Genomic DNA, 23,278 nt, shown 5'->3' on the forward strand with positions numbered 1-23,278 from the left:
TGATTATGAGGGAGGAAGAGAGAAGATAGAAGTAAAAATTTAAGAGTGGAAGGGAGGACAATGGAGATTGGCTGTTAGCAGAAGAAAAGAGAGAAAGAAAATAAAAAGAAACAGATAAGTGAGAAAAAATACATATATAAGGTAAAAATTTTTTAAATTAAAAACAAAATTAAAAGAATACAAAACAAAACTGAAATATAGTAATCAAACATCCTAGTCCTCAAAATACTGATCCATGAAAAGTAACTGGTTTCAAAAATGTTATAAATGAGGAAAAAACAACAAATATGAATATGTATAAATGTCCATGAATAACTCAAGGTCACAATTTAACAAAGAAAAAAAGGGAAAAAAAGATCTTGATGAATTAAAAATGGGAGTTCATAATCTGCTTGAATCAAATGTATGAAATATGATATGTCAAGAGCTTTGTAATGTTTTGAACAACTAATAATAAAAAAAGAAAAAAATAATGTTGTTAGTATGTAATAAAGATGTATTATTTTAACTATTGAAAAAAAAAAAGAAAAATTAACAATTGTGTTTGCTGGAGTTCAAAAGATTCTTAGCTTCCCTTCTCAGCAGTGTTAGGTGGGATTGCTGGGGAGAGAGAGGTAATCCCATAGGTGGAACTCCTGAAGGAGGGCTTTAGATTTAGGTGGGTCTCTAGGTTCTTCACTGAATGCCAATTGGTCTGGAGACTTTAAATCATGCACCTCCAGGGATCAGCAATTGTCAATCCATATTGGAAGACTGCACCCCAGGGATCTCCCCTGGGTTCCACTCATGTGGGTGAGAAGCCAATATTAAGTCCACTACATCACCTGTTGATTCCATGCTTCCTGGTCTTGGGTTCAGTCTCCAAACCCACTCTCTCCCACCTCACCCTTTTGAATTCCTAGCTAGGCATGTTTCTTCTAGTTGGTTCTGAAAGCAGTATGTTTAGAGGGAGAGGGGGAAAGCCAATTGGGTTTCCACAACCAGTTCTCCTCTGTGTAAACCTCTCTCCACATTTGATTTTCTCCTGGTCACTTAGACACACTTTATGTCATGAGTGTGGGTTTTCTAGGCCTGTATTTTGGGACAAACTCGGGTTTTTCAGGAATCAGCTCTCCTGGCTGCTGGCCACCACACCATGGCTGCAAAATGGTTCTTAACTCTGTCCTCTGCATAAAGTCTGGAGAGATGGTGGCTTCTTACCTACACAAGCATACTGTGAAGCACCCCATTCAGTTTAGTTGGGCAGTGTCTTTGATCTCTAAACTTTCTATATCTAGACAAGCCTCAAGTCTACCCCAAATGTGGGCTCCTTTAATTCCTTTATCACTCCACTTTGGTCATGGAGGGACCACTGTGGCTGGTTCTTCCAGCTGTGGTAGTGGCTGTGGAGCTGGGGATTTCTTCCTTATTTTATTTTATACAACCTCTGAGTCCCTGATCTGCCTTGAATGTCCAGCATTATATTCCAATAAAGCCTCCCCCCCCAACTTTTTTGTTTTATTTTTTTGTACACCCACCTTGCTAAGAAGCTACCTGTCTGCTTTCTTGGTTTCATGCCTTGGGCAGCCACAAGAGTGGCTTCTCTAGTCTTCCATCTTGAAACCCCCTCCAAAGACAAAATGACTTTAATGTAGACGATTGTAATATAATTCAAGGAGTGGAATCCCAGTGACTCTCATTCAAGTGTAGTTTTTTTTCTCAAGTAATCTGCAATACTCAAAAGAATTACAAAATTAATTGGGGTTCTGGGGATTGATTCCAGGTCCTCACACCTGCTAAGCATGAGCTGCATCCCCAGCCCCACAGAAAAAACTTTTAGTTTTTGAAGCATTATTCTTAAAAATAGTTTTTATTGTACATTTAAATTTATAAATGTTTTGGCACTTGAATTTTGATAGTATGCATTTTCTTTCTACCATGGTTCTAATTTTATAATTGCAGCCTTCGATTTTATGAATTTGTAAGGAAGAGGTATTCCAAATAAGAAAAATGATTTTTCAATGTTATTTGCTAGTGTTACCTACTTTTAAAAAATTAAAAAATGTGAGAGAATTTTATACAGTATTCCACATTTGAATTAAAATAATTAATAATCATTAATAAAAATTATAATAAAATAATTGAATATTAATGTAAGGATTCAAGACACCTATCAGTTTGACTTTGAACTATTTCTTAGTTTGTTTTCTTTATTTGTAATATATTAATTATATAATTTTTTAATGTTACTCTAACTTCAAATACATTAGAGATGCTTTTTAATATAATCTATTTTCTCTATTATATTAAACAGAAAAGCCAGTTTTTTAAAAAAATGTACAATTTAAAATTTATACAAAGCAGGTTGATTTAATATGAGAATAATTCCGTGTTTTAAGGGAATATGACATTAAATTTTACAAATATCAATAATAAGCCAGATTCAGTGAAAACTAGTTGAATTTGCAAGTTAAATTTCAGGACAGATATATTGCCATTCAATATCACCATATTTCTCAGAGTCCTAGATGAGTAAATTTAGGCAGTGAATAAAACTAATCTGTAACATTTTTTCCAGGAAGAGGATTTGTCTGATACTGTCCTGTATATGCATCACTGAACACCTACCTCATTTTAAAATGACAATGTAAAATGTAATTTGTCAATGATTAATTATATATTCTTATTAAATCATTTTATTTTTTATTTTAGAAAGGGAATGCAGGATTCCCAAAATGGGAAAATTCTTAATGGCTGATCCCAAGAAAGATAAATATAAAGTTGGAGATTTGTTGAAATTTTCCTGCCGATCAGGACTTACAAGAGTTAGACCAGATTCAGTACAATGCTACCATTTTGGATGGTCCCCGGATATCCCAACATGTAAAGGTGAGTATTTATCTTTCTGTTGTAAATATGATGATTAGAATATTAAATATAAACCTTTTTTTCTTTCTTCTATTAATTTTTTATTGGCTTCCACTGTATCTGTAATCTAATTAATGAAGTTGTTGATATGTGCTATGTGGCAGAAAGCACAACTAGTTTATTTAAGAATTTAATCACCAATTATTTCTTGAAATATGTATTGGGAGTATTCATACATACAAATATGGTGGCTGAGACTAGAGAGATTTACTTTGTTACTTTCCATTTTTCCTACACTGCTACCATTAATACTGGACATATTATATAGTACAGGACTTCTCTCAAGTTTCATAGAGTATATCTAAACAATATTTAAACAGTTTATAGTTAATTCAATGGAGTACATTAGAAAATCAGTTAAAGATGTTGATCAAATGCTTGTCTCATTGATGATACTTTCTCAAAAAATTATGGTAAAATGTTACTATAGAATTAAAAATTAATATAATTTACACAACCACATTTGCTAACAGTTTGTATGTATCTTCAAAATATCTACATCATTGAAAATATTCAAAGCTTTAAAATATTTCCAATGTTACTATAATAGAATTAATCCAACTTGGAAATATGAATATAATGTAAAAATTTATTTTTAATTAAGAATTTTACAATTAATCATATGAAAAAATAATAAATTAAAAAAGAATTCTCTCCATTTTTCTGGATTTTTTTACGTGCAAGATAGACTATTTAACCATTAACCATTGTTTCTACTACAGATCATGTGGTCCACCTCCTCCACTATTCAATGGGGAAGTTAAAGAAACAAAGAAAGAAGAATATGGACACAATGTAGTAGTAGAATATAATTGCAATCCTAGATTTTTGATGAAGGGACCTAATAAAATTCAATGTGTTGATGGAACGTGGACAACCTTGCCAAAATGTATTGGTAATATATTAAAAATACTAAATTTAAACTGAAATATTTTTGTATTTATTTAAACATACATACTGTGTCTTCATTATCAACATGTATTTGTGAAATTTATATAGAGGAGGAGAGAACATGTGGAGCTATACCTGAACTTGACCATGGCTTTGCCCAGCCTTCTGACCCTCCTTATCACCATGGGGATTCAGTGGAGTTCAATTGTACAGAAACCTTTACAATGATTGGAGACAGATCAATTACATGTATTAGTGGAATGTGGACCCAAATTCCTCTGTGTGTTGGTAAGACTGCCCTCCTCAAATTCACACTTAATGAAGTTTAAGTTTTGTGGAAAAGATATTTGCAATCTATTCATAAAATTAGAGATATTCTTGAAAAAAGTCTAGTCTTAACTATAATGAATTTTATTGCTCAGCATTTAATATGAGTTTCCAGAAGAAATAAATAAAAGTAGTGATAGAATTTATTAATGTTTCTATCCCTATTAATATTATTTACCTTATAAGTGTAAAGCTAGATTTTACTTAATCACATGATTAAAATGTGAATATTACTTTCAAAAAATATAAGTATTTTACATAGATATTATTGTTGTTCTATATGGCACTCTGTCTTTCAAGCCCTGGAAAACAAATAAAGTCCACAAAATACCCACTTGTTACTAGCTTTTCCTATAAGAATCTTTTTCTGTCAGAGATTCTGACAAGGATAAATTCTCAGTTACAAAGTTAACAAGGTGTTAGTAGTAACTTAGCAACATTACATATCTGGTGCTGGGCCAGGAATCAAATATCACTGATTGATTTCACACTTTCCCTGTTGGTGATCAAGCCTAGATTTCCCTGGGTCCTTCATTTTAAGTCTGTCCTGAGTATCCAGTCTTATTTATTCATTGGATTTCTAGACATAATTAATCTCAGAACAGAGTAGAGTTCCTCCAGAACAGGAATTACCTTTGTTTTGTTCTCATGACATTAAGATGGATTGACATACAGAAGCATTTATTAAGTTTTTGTCAAATGAAACAATAAATTATGTTGATTATTAACATTTTTTGCTAAACACATTTCTGTGAATAAAGTGTCTTCAATCCTTTTGGACCTCACCTCATCCTTGTCCTTTTTCATACACAAATGGTTTTATCTGATTTCTTATGGGAGGAAAACTAATATTAGGCATCAGAAACTCTCAACTTTTCATTTTAATTAAACTCAAAGTTGTGCTACAATTATTATTTCTTCTGATCTCAGAGTTTTTCATCCTGTGAATCATCTTCTGCTTACTGCCTATAGTCCGCTTCATATAAGTCCTTCCAGCTCTCATAGTTTGGTCTATAATTCTACCCTTTCAATATTCATTTTGTACTTTCCACCACTCTAGCTTTTCATGCTTCTCAATATATTTATTTACTCCCGAAACCAAAGAAATCCTTTCAGAAACCGATCAAATCCAGGGCACAAACAGTTTCCCTTGACCAAAGATGTTCCTTTAGTTTCTACCTCTTGTTTTTCCTTTCTCAACACTGTGCACCAGCCCCAAGGATGAGACTAATTCTCAAGTACCTCATGTGCTTTTAAATTTCCCATTTCATTGTTTTGTTTTTAAAGATTGGTTTACAAACTTACTGTGCTTTGGTAGTTACTGATGTTTTCTTTGCTCTGTTTATCCTCACTTGATTCTGCTTTTCAAATTGTTAATAACAAATATTTACAGAGACCAATACAGACATTTTATCATTTTCAAAAAGAATTCTCATCTTTCCTGAGTTATTGAAATATATGGTACATTGAAAGCTTCTGTAGTACTTATTGAACTCATAACAGAGTCAGCAAAATTTTGTTGTTATGGTATTATAATATTATTTGATTATAGTATGATCTGGTATACATAATAGTTTCTTAAAGACTCTAAGAATGGAAAAAGAGAGATTATGATTTTAAAGCACCTGATTTCTTTTTTACTTTTTCTTTTTATGATGTAGGGATTGAACTTAGAGCCTGGAAATGACAGGCAAGCCTCTACCACCAAGCTACACTTCTAATGAAAGCACACAATTTCTTATTCCAAGTATTTCCTCTCTCTCTCGGATCATATAACAAATCTGCTTAACTATTCATGTCTTACAAAATATATTTTAGATAGATTTTATTATATTATGTTATTACTCTCAAAAATATGTTTAAATGAACAACTTGTTATATTACATTTCCATAGATGATGTTTTTATTTTAATATTTAAGGATTCTAGCTTATAGATAATATAGTGGTGGTTGCAATTAGGAAAACAAATGAATATGAATCTTTTGCACAGGTTTCAAATATGGGACCAAATCTAGTGTTTTTAAAATTTTTTCCAAATTTAGTTCTTTGATAACTATTTAGTATGCAAATCTTCTGAGAAAATGAGTCTCTTGTGCTCTTTCAGTTACCAAAGTACAAAATATCTTTATGACAAGTATTCTCTATAATAGTTCAAAGATAGGACATAAATGCCATCTCATGCAGTGGTGACCAGGAATAATTTGGTTGATAGAATTTAAAGGCACAAATCAAAATTTCATTTGACATTGACTGTACCAGCTACTTTATATTGACTTGATTCTTATAATTGGTCTTTTCATGGAAATATTTTCATTTTATAGCAACAGATCAACTTGAGAAGTGTCAAGCACCAAGACTAACTGCAAATGAAGCAAATCAATCAAATAAAAATGAATTTAATCATAATTTTAACTTCAGTTACCCATGTAGGGGAAAGTTGGAGCAGAAACATTCAATCTGTGTCAATGGACGATGGGACCCTAAACCAACCTGCACAAGTAAGTTCTTGTGTACAATGTTTTCTAAAATTCATTACATTTTTCCTCACTTATAGAAGTAGTATTTTGTGTTTTTTAAAAATTTAGCTATGTGTTGATATAATTTCTTTTGAAGTTGGAAGGTAATTTTTGTCTCTATCTGCCTTGAAAATTCTGGGTTGTACTGACACTTGCAATTCCAATTGAATAGCAAAGAGCATTCTAGTCTTTCAGTTTTTTATATCTTTTTCTCTATAATTATAAGGACTAGCTTCAATAGTTTTGAAATTCTGCCATACCAATATATAGGAAGTATGGCCATACCAATTTAAAAAAGAAATGTAAGGCATACATTTTAACTTGATAATTTTCTTTTTCTATTTTATTTTGGTAATATTTATTTATTTATTTATGTTTGCATTATAATTCTTAATACACAATTATATCATAATTTATCGTATCTCTGATTATATATAATATATGTTGAGATAATTTTTTAAAAGGAAACAATTTACATGCAGTGAAGAACACATGTTCTTTTACATTTTCTTCCTGAAGCTTTATAGTACTAGAATTTAGTTTTATCACCTTATATTAATTTTGAGTACAAGATTAAGTAGTGGTTGTTTTTTTTCTCTGTATGGATAGCCAGTTGTTCAAGCAATATGTATGAAAAAGAATCAATTACTATGAAAGTTCTGATTTATTTCAGCACTCTTCATTCAATATTTTACCATAAGTGTCATGTTATTTTGGGATTTACATAGGTGCTGTTTATCAAATTGAGGGGGTTTTTTTCTGTTCCTAGTTAGCTGAGAAATTTTGATCATTGGGGGGTGCTAAATACATTTTCTTTATTGATAATACAGTGAATTTTACATGTTTGTGTGCACACATACATATAAAAATCTTAAATCTTTCATTCTTTTTAAAAAACATTTATGCTTCTAGTTGTAGATGGATACATATTTTATTTTTTTATGGTGCTGAGGATTGAACCCAGTGCCTCACGTATGCTAGGCGAGTGCTCTGCCTCTGAGCCACAACTGCAGCCCTTAAATCTTTCATTCTTGAGGAAAAACTCTACTCCTACATGATGTGATGTAATTCTCAGTTCTACTGTGCTGAATTGTATGTTTGGGCAAGTTATATTTTCATTTCCATGTGTCTCAAGATACTATCTAAATTTTCTTTTGATTTCTTCTTTGGCTTATTGGTTATTTTTATGTTTTAGATAAGTTGTCCCAAAAAAAACCTCATGTGTGTGAAATGCAGGAATGTTCAGAGGTGATATGATTAGGTAATGAGAGCTGTGACCTAATCAGTGGATTAATCCATTTGATGGATTATTAATATGAAAAAACTACTGACTAAAAGTACTGTACTGTACTTCCAGCTTAAAAAGAATTTATATAGGCATGTGACTAAAAACAGGTAAGATATGACTGGAGGAGGCACATCACTGGGGGCATGTCTTTGAGCATTTGAAGTATATTCCATCGCATCATGACTTTGAGACAATTGACACAAAATTTCAGAAAATTCAGAGCATTTGACACAAGCTCCACTCTTCCTTTCTTTGCCCAATAAAAGTCTGGAAACTGGACTTTATTATCAATTGTGTAGCTCTGTGCTGGGGGAGAGGATATGGAAAGACATGAATTTTCCTACTGGCTTTGATGCATTTGTTTAGGGCTCACCTGGCATTAAGAGCCTTTCAACCACTTTGTAGATTTCTCTCAAAGAGAATTGGTTCATGTATTGTTGACCAGTGTCTATGGGGAAAAGGAGGATTGAGGATTCCTGATCTGTCACTCCTTTGTTACATTCTTGATATGTTGTACTCTATCGTGATTCTTTATCATTTTTCTGTTAGTCAGCTTTTCATTGCTGTGATGAAAATACCTGAGAACAGCTTAGGGAAGGAAAAGTTTATTTGGGGCTCACAGTTTCAGAGGTTCAGTTCATGGTTGGCCAAATCCATTGCTCTGAGCCTGAGATGAGGCAGGGTATCATAGCAGAGGAGAATTGCTTAAATCATGATAGCTTGGAAGCAAAGAGTGGGGAGCACAGGGATGGTGAACATCCTTTTAGGGCATATTCCTAGTGACACACCTCCCCCACCTTTCTACAGTTACCATTTAGTCCACTCAAACTGGAATTGTTTGATTAGGATAGAGCTGTCATATATCATTTCACCTCTGAACATTTCTGCATCAACATAGGAAGTTTGGGGCCAAATCATTTCAATTTTATTAATAATTTTAGTAACCAACTTTAACACACTATTTTTTCCATTTTCTCTCATTCAGATTTAGATTTTTTTTTTTTTTAATTTTTTATTGTGGGTTGTTCAAAACATTACAAATTTCTTGACATATCATATTCCACACTTTGATTCTAGTGGGTTATGAACTCCCACCTTCACCCCATACACAGATTGCAGATTCACATCAGTTACACATCCATTGATTTACAAATTGCCATACTAGTGTCTGTTGTGCTCCGCTGCCTTTCCCATCATCCACCCTCCCCCCTCCCCACCTCTCCCCTCCCCTCCCCTCCTCTCTCTCTACCCCCTCCACTGTATAACCCTGAGGGTCTCCTTCCATTACCGTGCAATTTACCTTCTCTCTCCCTTTCCCTCCCACCTCTCATCCCTGTTAAATGTTAATCTTCTTCTCCTGTTCTTCGTCCCTACTCTGTTCTTAGTTACTTTCCTTATATCAAAGAAGACATTTGGCATTTGTTTTTTAGGGATTGGCTAGCTTCACTTAGCATAATCTGCTCTAATGCCCTCCATTTCCCTGTAAATTCTATGATTTTGTCATTTTTTAATGCAGAGTAATACTCCATTGTGTATAAATGCCACATTTTTTTTATCCATTCGTCTATTGAAGGGCATCTAGGTTGGTTCCACAGTCTTGCTATTGTGAACTGTGCTGCTATGAACATCGATGTAGCAGTGTCCCTGTAGCATGCTCTTTTTAGGTCTTTAGGGAATAGACCAAGAAGGGGAATAGCTGGGTCAAATGGTGGCTCCATTCCCAGCTTTCCAAGAAATCTCCATACTGCTTTCCAAATTGGCTGCACCAATCTGCAGTCCCACCAGCAATGTACAAGTGTACCCTTTTCCCCACATCCTCGCCAGCACTTGTTGTTGTTTGACTTCCTAATGGCTGCCAATCTTACTGGAGTGAGATGGTATCTTAGGGTGGTTTTGATTTGCATTTCTCTGACAGCTAGAGATGTTGAGCATTTTTTCATGTACTTGTTGATTGACTGTATGTCCTCCTCTGTGAAGTGTCTGTTCAGGTCCTTGGCCCATTTGTTGATTGGGTTGTTTGTTCTCTTATTGTCTAATTTTTTGAGTTCTTTGTATACTCTGGATATTAGGGCTCTATCTGAAGTGTGAGGAGTAAAGATTTGTTCCCAGGATGTAGGCTCCCTATTTACCTCTCTTATTGTTTCTTTTGCTGAGAAAAAACTTTTAGTTTGAGTAAGTCCCATTTGTTGATTCTAGTTATTAACTTTTGTGCTATGGGTGTCCTATTGAGGAATTTGGAGCCCGACCCCACCGACTGTAGATCGTAGCCAACTTTTTCTTCTATCAGACGGCGCGTCTCTGATTTGATATCAAGTTCCTTGATCCATTTTGAATTCACTTTTGTGCATGGCGAGAGAAAGGGATTCAGTTTCATTTTGTTGCATATGGATTTCCAGTTTTCCCAGCACCATTTGTTGAAGATGCTATCCTTCCTCCATTGCATGCTTTTAGCCCCTTTATCAAATATAAGATAGTTGTAGTTTTGTGGATTGGTTTCTGTGTCCTCTATTCTGTACCATTGGTCCACCCGCCTGTTTTGGTACCAGTACCATGCTGTTTTTGTTACTATTGCTCTGTAGTATAGTTTGAAGTCTGGTATCGCTATACCGCCTGATTCACACTTCTTGCTTAGCATTGTTTTTGCTATTCTGGGTCTTTTATTTTTCCATATGAATTTCATGATTGCTTTCTCTATTTCTACAAGAAATGCCATTGGGATTTTGATTGGCATTGCATTAAACCTATAGAGAACTTTTGGTAATATCGCCATTTTGATGATGTTAGTTCTGCCTATCCATGAACAGGGTATATTTTTCCATCTTCTAAGATCTTCTTCTATTTCTCTCTTTAGGGTTCTGTAGTTTTCATTGTATAAGTCTTTCACCTCTTTTGTTAGGTTGATTCCCAAGTATTTTATTTTTTTTGAAGATATTTTGAATGGAGTGGTTGTCCTCATTTCCATTTCAGAGGATTTGTCGCTGATATACAGGAATGCCTTTGATTTATGCGTGTTGATTTTAAATCCTGCCACTTTGCTGAATTCATTTATTAGCTCTAATAGTTTCTTTGTAGAGCCTTTTGGGTCTGCTAGATATAGAATCATATCATCTGCAAATAGTGATAATTTAATTTCTTCTTTTCCTATTTTTATGCCTTTAATTTCTTTCGTCTGTCTAATTGCTCTGGCCAGTGTTTCGAGAACTATGTTGAAGAGAAGTGGAGAGAGAGGGCATCCCTGTCTTGTTCCAGATTTTAGAGGGAATGCCTTCAGTTTTTCTCCATTCAGAATAATGCTAGCCTGAGGCTTAGCATAGATTGCTTTTACAATATTGAGGTATGTTCCTGTTATCCCTAGTTTTTCTAGAGTTTTGAACAAAAAGGGATGCTGTACTTTGTCGAATGCTTTTTCCGCATCTATCGAGATGATCATATGGTTCTTATTTTTAAGTCTATTGATGTGGTGAATAACATTTATTGATTTCCGTATATTGAACCAGCCTTGCATCCCAGGGATGAATCCTACTTGATCATGGTGTACAATTTTTTTTATATGTTTTTGTATCCGATTCGCCAGAATTTTATTGAGGATTTTTGCATCTAGGTTCATTAGAGATATTGGTCTGTAGTTTTCTTTCTTTGAAGTGTCTTTGTCTGGTTTAGGTATCAGGGTGATGTTGGCCTCATAGAATGAATTTGGAAGTTCTCCCTCCTTTTCTATTTCCTGAAGTAGCTTGAAAAGTATTGGTATTAGTTCTTCTTTAAAGGTTTTGTAAAATTCTGCTGTATACCCATCGGGACCTGGGCTTTTCTTAGTTGGTAGTCTTTTGATGGTTTCTTCTATCTCCTCAATTGATATTGGTCTGTTTAGGTTTTCTATATCCTCCTGACTCAATCTGGGCAGATCATATGACTTAAGAAATTTATCTATGCCTTCACTATCTTCTAATTTATTGGAGTATAAGGATTCAAAATAGTTTTTGATTATCTTCTGTATTTCTGAAGTGTCTGTTGTGATATTTCCTTTTTCATCCCGTATGCTAGTAATTTGAGTTCTCTCTCTTCTTCTCTTCACTAGCATCGCTAAGGGTCTGTCGATTTTGTTTATTTTTTCAAAGAACCAACTTTTAGTTTTGTCAATTTTTTCAATTGTTTCTTTTGTTTCGATTTCATTAATTTCAGCTCTGATTTTAATTATTTTTTGCCTTCTACTTCTTTTGCTGTTGTTTTGCTCTTCTTTTTCAAGGATTTTGAGATGAAGTATGAGATCATTTATTTGTTGGTTTTTTCTTTTTTTAAGGAATGAACTCCAAGCAATGAATTTTCCTCTTAGAACTGCTTTCAATGTGTCCCATAGATTCCGATATGTTGTGTCTGTGTTTTCATTTATCTCTAAGAATTTTTTAATTTCCTCCTTGATGTCTTCTATAACCCATTGATCATTCAGTAACCTATTGTTCATTCTCCAATTGATGTATGGTTTTTCCTTCCTTCTTTTATCGTTGATTTTCAGTTTCATTCCATTATGATCAGATAAGATGCATGGTAATATCTCTACTCCTTTATATTGTCTAAGAGTTGCCCTGTGACATAATATATGATCTATTTTTGAGAAGGATCCATGTGCTGCTGAGAAAAAAGTGTAACTGCTTGATGTTGGGTGGTATACTCTATATATGTCAATTAGGTCTAGGTTATTAATAGTGTTATTGAGTTCTATAGTTTCCTTATTCAACTTTTGTTTGGAAGATCTGTCCAGTGGCGAGAGAGGTGTGTTGAAGTCTCCCATGATTATGGTGTGGTGGTCTATTAGACTCTTGAACTTGAGAAGAGTTTGTTTGACAAACATAGCTGCACCATTGTTTGGGGCATAAATATTTATGATTGTTATGTCTTGTTGGTGTATGGTTCCCTTAAGCAGTATGTAGTGTCCCTCTTTATCTCTTTTGATTAACTTTGGCTTGAAATCTATTTTATTTGATATGAGTATGGACACGCCTGCTTGTTTCCGAAGTCCATATGAGTGATATGATTTTTCCCAACCTTTCACCTTCAGCCTATGTATGTCTTTTCCTATCAAATGCGTCTCCTGTAGGCAGCATATTGTTGGGTCTTGTTTTGTGATCCATTCTACTAGCCTGTGTCTCTTAATTGGTGAGTTTAAGCCATTAACATTTAGGGTTATTATTGAGATATGGGTTGTTCTTCCAGCCATATTTGTTTATTTCTGTTACTAAACATTGTTTGTTTTCCTCTTTGATTATTTCCCCCCCCCTTTACTGTCCTACCTCCCACTGTTGGTTTTCATTGTTATTTTCCATTTCCTCTTCCTGTAATACTTTGGCGAGGATGTTTTGAAGAGATGGTTTTCTAGCTGCGAATTCTTTAAACTTTTGTTTATCGTGGAAGGTTTTAATTTCATTCTCCATCCTGAAGCTTAATTTCGCTGGATACACAATTCTTGGTTGGAACCCATTTTCTTTCAGTGTTTGAAATATGTTATTCCAGGATCTTCTAGCTTTCAGAGTCTGTGTTGAAAGATCAGCTGTTATCCTGATTGGCTTGCCCCTAAATGTAATCTGCTTCCTTTCTCTTGTAGCTTTTAAAATTCTCTCCTTATTCTGTATGTTGGGCATCTTCATTATAATCTGTCTAGGTGTGGATCTCTTATGATTTTGCACATTCGGCGTCCTGTAGGCTTCTAGGATTTGGGATTCTGTCTCATTCTTCAAGTCTGGGAAGTTTTCTTGTATTATTTCATTGAATAGACTGCTCATTCCTTTGGTTTGGAGCTCTGTACCTTCCTGTATCCCAATGACTCTTAAGTTTGGTCTCTTAATGTTATCCCATATTTCTTGGATGTTCTGCTCATGGTTTCTTAACAGTCTTGCTGAGCTGTCTATGTTCTTTTCCAGTTGAAATACTTTGTCTTCATTGTCTGATGTTCTATCTTCTAAGTGTTCTACTCTGTTGGTAGTATTCTCCATTGAGTTTTTAAGTTGGTTTATTGCTTCCTGCATTTCTAGGATTTCTGATTGCTTGTTTTTTATAACCTCTATCTCCCTGTATAGTTGATCCTTTGCTTCCTGGATTTGTTTGCGTAATTCGTTGTCGAAGTGATCTTTCATTGTCTGATTTTGCTGTTTAATGTCTTCCTTGATACTCCAGATCATCTGAAGCATGTATATCCTGAATTCTTTATCTGACATTCCATCTGCTGCAGCTGTTACCTCTTCTAAAGTTGCGTTGACCTGCATTGCTTGTGGTCCTTTCTTTCCTTGTCTTTTCATACTGCTTGCGTATCTTTCCTGCAGGTGCGGGCGGCGGCTCTGCTCTCTCCTTATTCCAATTGGGGTGTCGTGGCTACCACGCCGGCAGGTCACTGGGCCTGTTCTGGGAGCTGGTGGCGGCTCTGTTCTGCCCCTACTCCAATTGGGGTGACGTGTCTGTCGTACCAGCAGGCCACTGGGCCTGTCCCGCTGGTCGGTCGCAGATCTGCCCACCTTTCGGGCACGGGTGGCGGCTCTGCTTTGCCCCTACTCCAATTGGGGTGTCGTGACTACCCCGCCTGCAGGACGCTGGGTCTGTTCCTGGCAAGGGAGGCGACTCTGCTCTGTCACTACTCCAATTAGGGTGGTGTTTGTACCACGCCGGCAGGTCCTGGGCCTGATCCGCCGGTCTGTTGTAGGTCTGCCTACCTTGAAGGCGCGGGCGGCGGATCTGCCCTGCCCCTCCTACCACGCCTGCGGACCCCTGGGCCTGATCTGCAGGTTGACCACTGGTCTGCTCACCCTGCGGGCACGGGTGGCGGTTCCGCTCCGCCCCCACTCCAATTGGGGTCACGTGACCACCACACCGGCAGGGCCTGATCCGGGCGTGGGATAAGGATCTGCTCTGCCCCTACTCGAGTTGGGGTGACGTGTGTACCACACTGGCAGGCCACTGGGCCTGACCCGCCAGGCTGTCACAGGTCTGTTTACCTTGCAAGCGCGAAGGGCGGCTCTGCCCTGCCCCTCCTACCACGCCCATGTACTACTGGGTCGTGGGTCTGCCCACCTGGCGGGTGTGGGTGGCGGCTCCGCTCCGCCCCCTCTCCAATTGGGGTCACGCGGTCACCACGCTGGCGAGCCGCTGGGCCTGCTCCGGGGGCTGGCGGCGGCCCGGCTCCTTCCCTCTGGCTCGAGGACAAATTGAGGAGACTCGGGTGACTGAGCCTCACCCCCCTTACCAGGAGACCAACTGCTTATGTCACCGCTGGTATTGATGAAGATCTCTCCTCCACCGCTTTCTGCTGACATCAGATCTCTGCCATGTTGGTATCCTATGCGAATGGCAGCATTTCGTTCCCCTTGCCGGGCAACCCAAGCAATGGGTGAGTCCTGACCAGCCCTCAGCAGGACCCGGACCGAGACACAGTTTCCGCGGGCTCCTAGCCCCGGTCCAGGGAAGTTCCGGGAGCCGGAACTCGGCCGCTCCGTGCTCGGTGTAAGCTCCTATAAGTGTAAGCTCCAAGAAGCAGCCCCCGCGGGCTCAGTTCCGGGAGCCGGAATTCGGCTTCTTAGTGCTTGGTGTATGCTCTGATAGTAGCAGGGTCCAAGAAGCAGCCTCCGCGGGCTCCGCGGCCCTGAGCCCCAGATTTAGATTTTTAAAGTTTCAAATTTAAGCTTTGCTAAATTTCTCTCCTCTCTTTTTAATTTTGTCAGTTTTCTGTTTATTGTTTTCTTCCTTCTAAAGACTTTGAGTTTAATTTTATTATTACCATTCACCTTTATTTTATTCATTTTTTTCTGTGCATGGTGTTGGGGATATAATCCAGGGCCTTGCACCTCCATCACTAGGCAAGCATTTTATGACTGAGCTAAATTCATAGACCACTGCTACCATTTTAAGTTAGTAATTAATGTGTGAATTTCAATCACCATACATTTGAAATAAAAACTTCAAATTTCCACTTTTTAAAGACCTGCCCTAGCTGTGTCCCACAGTTAGACATATAAATATGTATATGAATATCTAACTATGTATTTTATTTTATTTAAAATGTATTTATTTATAAACTCAAATTATGTATATAATATATATATATATTATATAATTTATATTTAATTTGTATTCCCTTTGAAATATATTCTGATTTTCCTTGTGATTTGTCCTTTAGATCAACAATTATTATTTTGAAGTGTGCTCTTTCATTTCCAAATATTTATTTTCTGTAGATAACTTATTCTTATCAGACTGTAGTTATTTAATTCTGTTCTCAGGAAACTATGCAATATTTCAATACTATGATTTAAAAAAAAATTCGACTGTATGTTCTCTATTTTATTTATAGCTCCATTTTCACATAAAAAATATGCATATATGGGACTGGGGTTGTGGCTCAGCAGTAAAGCACTTGTGTGTGAGGCCCTGGGTTCGATGCTCAGCATCACATAAAAAAATAAATAAATAAAATAAAGATATTGTGTTCAACTACAACTAAAAAATAAATATTTTTTAAAAAATATGCATATATTCTAGTTGTAATATAAGGTTAAAGTGAATAGTGGTTTTCAAATTTATCCATATTGTTTCAAAACTTTACCTATTTTTTCAGTAAGTCATAGCATGAATGGTGTCAATATTGATATGTAGGATTAGGGATTTGCCTTTTTCTTCTTTATTTCTGCCTATTTTTTAGGTATTTTGATATTTTTAGACATATATTCAACATTTGTTTGGACTTGTGAAATAACCCTTTTATAGTTATAAAATATTTATTTCCAAGTTTTTAAACACTTATCCTAAGGTATACACTATCTACTTTTAAGGTAGGCAGGTCATTAAAAAACTAATCATATCTGTGTGATAAAGGAAATCTAGATGAATTTTAAATAATCAACTTCCTAAAGTATTTTCTCTAAACTAAAAGTAAAAATTAAAGTAATGAAAGTGCTAACTAGATATCTTGAATGCTCATCTTGCAAATTTGGAAAATTGGAAAACAAACAAACAACTTCATTATCAATTATTTACTACCAAAAATTACTCTAAATTAAATGACAGTAATTGTAGTATAAACTGAAATCTATGGAACAGATTTAATACAGATATACTTATAGCATTAAAACATACATTAGAAAACAAAGAACAAAATAAAAGCAATATATAAAACAATCTAGAAGCCAAAAAAGAACATACTTAAGGAAAATAGGAAGAATAATTAAACATTATTAATAATTGAGGAAAATAAATTTATGAAAATATATAATGAAAACATTGAGAAATATGTCAAAATATTTAAGAATAGAAATTAGAAAACATTATTGATAAAATGTGATTATATTGCCTTAAACAAAAACAGAAACCTTGGAGTAAATAATAATCATGAATCAAGTTTATTCAGTAAACTATCTCCAGGAGCTATTAACAGCATAACACACATTTGAAAAGATTTACAGTATTTCCTAGTGTACACTTGCCTAAGGCTTTTAATGAACTAAAAAATACAGTAAAATAGGAGAAAGCAAGCTCAAGAAATCAGAAGTCCAATTGCTTTCAGATTCATCCAGAGCCCTCCCCCAGTCAAAAGGGACATAGTTCATCTTCACATTATAAACCATCAAGATACATCTGAGAAATTTAGCTTTATGGTAACTGAGATATAAGTTTGCAAAGGGGTCTTTTATACCCTACTAATTGTGTAATTACAGTTAAACTGTGTAGTCATTAAACTGGATATATACCCTCAATTTATATACCCCTAGGCAATGTGAGTGTGCTTCTAAATGGTAAGTTCAGGAAGGTTGAAACTTCAAATGGCACACTGTAAATTATTTGTAATTATGGTTAATGATCTAGAAGCAATACAAATTGTTTGTTAACTGACTGCAAATTTTTACTCTTTTTAATCAGCTTCTGTTGGTAGATTTCAAAAGGGTTTTATTATAGTCCCAATACATTTGTTCATGTATATTTCTAAAATCACCTTCATTGCATACTTTATTTAATACTTGTGATTAAAAATGTATTAATCAGTTAAGATTATCTAAGGATTACAAATAATAAGTTTCTTGTAAATAAAGAAGTTTGCTTAAAAAAGAAGAAATGGGAGGACCATCAAAATAGGTAATATTAAACTGCCATCCAAATTGAAAAGTATAACATATATAAATATGGAACATAATTACATCATCATTTTGTGATACATAGTTATTGAATTTTCTATTTTTTGTAAAGTATTTTAATATATGTAAATTACTATTTTTTATTCAAGAAATCTAATTTTAATATTTTCTAGAAGTGGAGATAAACTTCTGCCCACCTCCACCTCAGATTCCCAATGCTGAAGATATGAAAACCACAGTGAAATATCAGGATGGAGAAAAAGTATCTGTTCTTTGCAAAGAAAATTATCTGACTAAGGAAGCAGAAGAAATTGTGTGCAAAAATGGAAGATGGCAGTCAATACCACGCTGTGTTGGTCAGTACTGTCAAATTTGCTTTATAACATGCTTTCAGTTGAAGTTAATAATCCCCTCTGCTTTATGTAAATGAAAAAGATGAGGACCTTTTCTATTTCTCTATCTATTACACTTGATCCTAAAACTGTAAGTTATGATCTAGGTTCATAAACCAGTCACCATCTTTCATTTCTGTCAACAAAATTGGACAACACTTTGGGATATTATGTAACTAGCAGATAAATTCCTATTTATGAATATTTTTCATATAATATAAGAGACACAAATCAAGGGAGATATTGGGCAAGAGGATAGCATAGATGTTTTGATGACAGGCTTAAACAGTATTTGATTTTAGTTTGTTTTTTTTTTTAAATTTTTTATTGTGGGTTGTTCAAAACATTACAAATTTCTTGACATATCATATTCCACACTTTGATTCAAGTGGGTTGATTTTAGTTTTAATTTAAACATTTTATTTATCTTTGACCCTTTGATTTCTGTTTTTCATACAGAAAAACTTTCATGTTCTCAACCACCTGACATAGACCATGGAAGAATTAGTCCATCTAGATCTTCAGAAGAAAGGAAAGAAGCAATTGAATCCAGACAGTATGGACATGGCACTAAACTGAATTATAGTTGTGAAGATGGTTTCACAACCTCTGAGGAAGATGAGATAACATGCTACATGCGCAAATGGAGTCCTCCACCTCAGTGTATAGGTGAGGACTGCATGAAAACTCGAATTCTGATTTGAGAATACAAATACTTAAATAATTGAGAATACAAATAATTGAATATAATATGCTTTTGTCAAAGTCAGGGTGTAGAATAATATAGATTATCATATGTATTTAATCATTTAAATACTTTGCCATTAAAATACTATTGCATTATTGAATCAATCCTATTTTTATTAATTTTATTGGTTCATTATAGAGTGAGTTTTTAATTTGGCATTTCTTTTTAAAAGAATATAACATGTAGTGAATTTAAATTTATGTAACTTGTAGTGTTTGCTTTGCAAACAAGATTTTAAATATTTTAAAAATATTTTTCTTACAGTGTTCCTTCTGATGTCTTACAATACTTGGTAAATCCATCTCATCAATTTATTCAATGTTATTAATTCTGAGTATGTTTCTGTTTTTCACTCATGGTTGATTAGAGAAGCTCTGGTGATCTCTTAAAAGCATCAACATTTTTTATTTCAATTTCTTGCTCATGCTTTTACAGTTTGAGAGGTGGACATACATGAGAAAGGTGGACTTAAGAAGCCTTTATGCACATTCTCTGTGACTTTATAATAGCTTATTTATTATTATTTCTTTTCAAAAACTGTGAAATATCAAAATTGACCTATAAAATTGAATTTCTGAGTTGTAAAACATGGATTCATCCTTTCATTATTTTATTTTTTAGGACTTCCTTGTGAACCTCCACCTTCCATTCCTAATGGTGTTGTGTCTCATGAGTTAGACAGTTACCCATATGGACAAGAAGTTATTTACAATTGTTCTGAAGGTTTTGGGATTGATGGACCTGCATTTATAAAATGTTTAGGAGGAAAATGGTCTTCCCCACCAGAATGCATAAGTACAGTGTATTTAATTTTATAATATGTGTGATAGATTCCCTCATTCAAAGTATAAGTGGTACAAATAAAAAAGTAAGCTGTTATTCTAGAATTTTACAAGGTACCTGAAGTTTCTTGAGTCTGGCAGAGAATTATAACCTAGTAATTAAAAAATGTTTGACAGTAAGAGCCAAATTGTTTCATTGTCACATCATTTTGTGTAAACATTTAGCATCCTCTAATATACATTCTCAGAATTCTTATCTCTCTCTGTTCCTAGAAAAACTGGCCCCTACTCATCCATCTCATGCTCAGTTCATCACCAATCTCACTACAAAATACATATTTCATAAAACTTTGAAATAATTATTGTAAGTAATTCACATTTGCAGAAGCCAAAAGTAGAAATACATAAATTTACATGTGGCAAGTGTGGGGAAAAAATAATTTGAATGTAAAAATCTGATCTAAAGCATTAGAACTACTAATATTTCTTCAAGCATCATTCCTATCTTATATGTTTGATAAATTTAGAACAGTTCAATTGAAGTCAAAACATCATATTTTGCCAAGGTGTAAGAAGTATATTATTCATTACTCATTGGTTCTATAGGTAGCTAAGTATTATTTTAGAATATTACTATTAAATATTACATATTTTTTAATTTAGTGAACAAATACATGTTTTTTTCTTTCAGGAACAGATTGTTTTAATTTACCCAACTTTGATGATGCCACGCTTTTAGGAGAAAGGAAAGAATCATATAAGTCAGGAGATCAAGTGACTTACAGATGTCCAAAATTTTACCAAGTGGAAGGGTCCAATACTATAACATGTATTAATGGCAAATGGATAGGAAAGCCAATGTGCAAAGGTATGTTGATGGCATTATAAATTTATGTATATTGTCTTATGAAATATTAAATTTTCTATACCATTCTTAAAAATGAGTATAGGTTAATTTTCAGGCCAAGACAAAGTAAGTTTAAGATTAGAAATAATCTAATTATTTAGGTTGGAATTAAATATATAGTGGTTAATCTCACAGTTCAATGTATACCAAAGAGTTCTCAGAGTGTGGTCCCTAGACCAGCAGCATCAAATTTTGAACAGATTTTTATGAATTCAAATGAAAATTCCTGAGGTCACCTTAGGCCTACTGGAAAAAATAATCTTGAGATATGACTTGAAATTATTCATCAAGTTCCCCAAAGGATTTTACATACTCCTCAATTTGGGAACCATTGCTATAGTCTGTTATTACTAACCATGCACCTAAAACTCTCTGAGGAATTACACATAGTTTATCATAGTATCCAAAAGCACTTATACATAAATTTAAAAAGCTATAAATATAAATATAAACATATAAATATAGTTGTACTTTTCTGTTACTTTCCCACATCTTTAGTTTTTTAATTGATAATCTGCTTCTTTTTTAAAGATTTATTTAACAATTTTTTTGCTTTTATTGATGCATTATAGTTGTACATAACATCTTTAAACTGTGTTTTAAGAATAACAAATTATTCTTCAAACTATGTTTTTAATTCTTGACTTATTCTCTAAAGAGATGCATCTTTCAGTTTTTATTTTAAGAGGCTAAAATGTTAATTAAAGAGCAAGATAATTGTATACCAAAGAGTGATGCTATATAATCTTGTTACTCTTATTTTTTGATGAATTTTAAAATTCATGTTGCACTTATGGACTTTGTAATATTTGTTGTACTCAACTCAAGGGGAAATATTTCATTCTCAGTGGCTTTTAAGGGGATAAAATATCTATCAGTGTTCTAGTGAAGGATAGCGAAGAGATTTAAAGGCATGAAAGGTTAGCTCTGACAAAAAAAAAAATATTGCTATATCTTCTTTTCCTTGTATTACATGTGAATTTATTAAAATCAGAAAAGTTCTTCATGACAAAGTATCTATTAATCTTCAATCCTATTTAAAATGTATTCAGAATCTTATTCATTGTTTAGCTACTCAAAATGAACACTAGGTGTAGATACTTTCTTTTCTTTCTATTCAGATATTTCCTGTGTGAATCCACCCAAAGTGTAAAATGCTAATATAATATCAAACCAGATGCTTAAGTATCCATCTGGTGAGAGAGTATGTTATGAATGTATCAAACCTTTTGAAATATTTGGGGAAGTAGAAGTGATGTGTCTAAATGGAACTTGGACAGAGCCACCTCAGTGCAAAGATAGAAGATCATATTTTCTAATTTTTCTTTGCTTGAGGACATAATGTGAGTAAAATATGTTGATAAAAATAAAGTCAAGTCATTCTTAGGGATTATATTTTTTTCAAATGCAAATAATATGATATTGCTAAAGATTTATTTTCTGGCAAAATGAACTAAGAAATATGGTGTATTTTTTTCAAGACACATTTAACCAGATTAATAGAACAGTTACAATCTGAGAAAATTGCTCATCTTAAATGTTAAGACACTCAGTACATTTTGATAACTCCAAGAGATATCTACTTTGAGAAACAGAAAATAGGTCATTGAAGACTGATCATAGAATATAAATATACATTTGGGCATCTTCAGTATATAGAGTATATTTGAAAATATGTGACTGAGGCCAGCCAGGGAATCACTATATTTATAAAAATAAGTTTGGATATTAGGTCATCAGCATTCTAATATTCAGAATTCAGGAAATGAATAATGGAGATATTATATCATCCATTTCTATTTTTAAAAATTAATTTTTCCTAATTTATTTTCTCTCACTTTACTTTGATTCTACCTTTGGCTAATGGTGAAGTCAGTTTTATGTAAACCACAGAATTAGGTCTCCTTTACGTATCTATCTTGCCCTACTTGCTCTTTCCTCTAGTATATTTAGATCATTTATATTTAAAATAAATATTGGGCTTTTTGTTTCTTGTTTTATTTGTTTATTTTCTCTATTTCTCATTCTTGTTTCTGATCTCTTCCATTATTTTCAGGGAACAGTTTAAAAGAATTTCATTTTGATTTATCTTCCTGGTTTTGAGTGTATCTCTATGATAGCTTATCCCACTACCTTTCTTTTTAAAAATGTTGCTTTAGGAATTACAATATATACATAATATATTTGCAACTTACCACTCTACTAGTAATGGCATTTCATTTTCGATCAAAACATGAGAAGCTTGCTTCCATTTAAATCCATTTACCCTCTAGTATTTCCTGTTCATACAGTGAACATTGTTACCAAATGATATAATTTTCTTTCAAACATCAAACATAAATAAACATAAATGAACAAACTGAGGAGGAAAAAGTCTATTATATTATATATTCTTCCTTTTAGCAATTACAGGGGC

The 23,278-nt window shown here is 34.0% G+C and overlaps 1 protein-coding gene across 1 annotated transcript; it reads left to right on the forward strand.

The window, feature by feature from the left end:
• Positions 1–2,691: 2,691 nt before the first annotated feature.
• LOC124105519 (complement factor H-like) lies at positions 2,692–22,204 on the forward strand (the record flags this gene model as incomplete). Its single annotated transcript, XM_058585105.1, is given in 9 exon segments — positions 2,692–2,872; positions 3,630–3,802; positions 3,907–4,086; positions 6,448–6,624; positions 18,207–18,389; positions 18,885–19,094; positions 19,795–19,968; positions 20,647–20,823; positions 21,984–22,204. Coding segments are annotated over 9 exon segments (1,676 nt in total), but the record flags the coding sequence as incomplete, so codon positions are not given.
• Positions 22,205–23,278: the final 1,074 nt, after the last annotated feature.

The sequence above is a fragment of the Marmota monax genome, unplaced genomic scaffold, assembly GCF_021218885.2.
Source record: "Marmota monax isolate L192 unplaced genomic scaffold, Marmota_monax_Labrador192_F-V1.1 WCK01_AAM20220418_F8-fsc00250, whole genome shotgun sequence".
In the NCBI taxonomy this organism is placed as follows: domain Eukaryota; kingdom Metazoa; phylum Chordata; class Mammalia; order Rodentia; family Sciuridae; genus Marmota; species Marmota monax.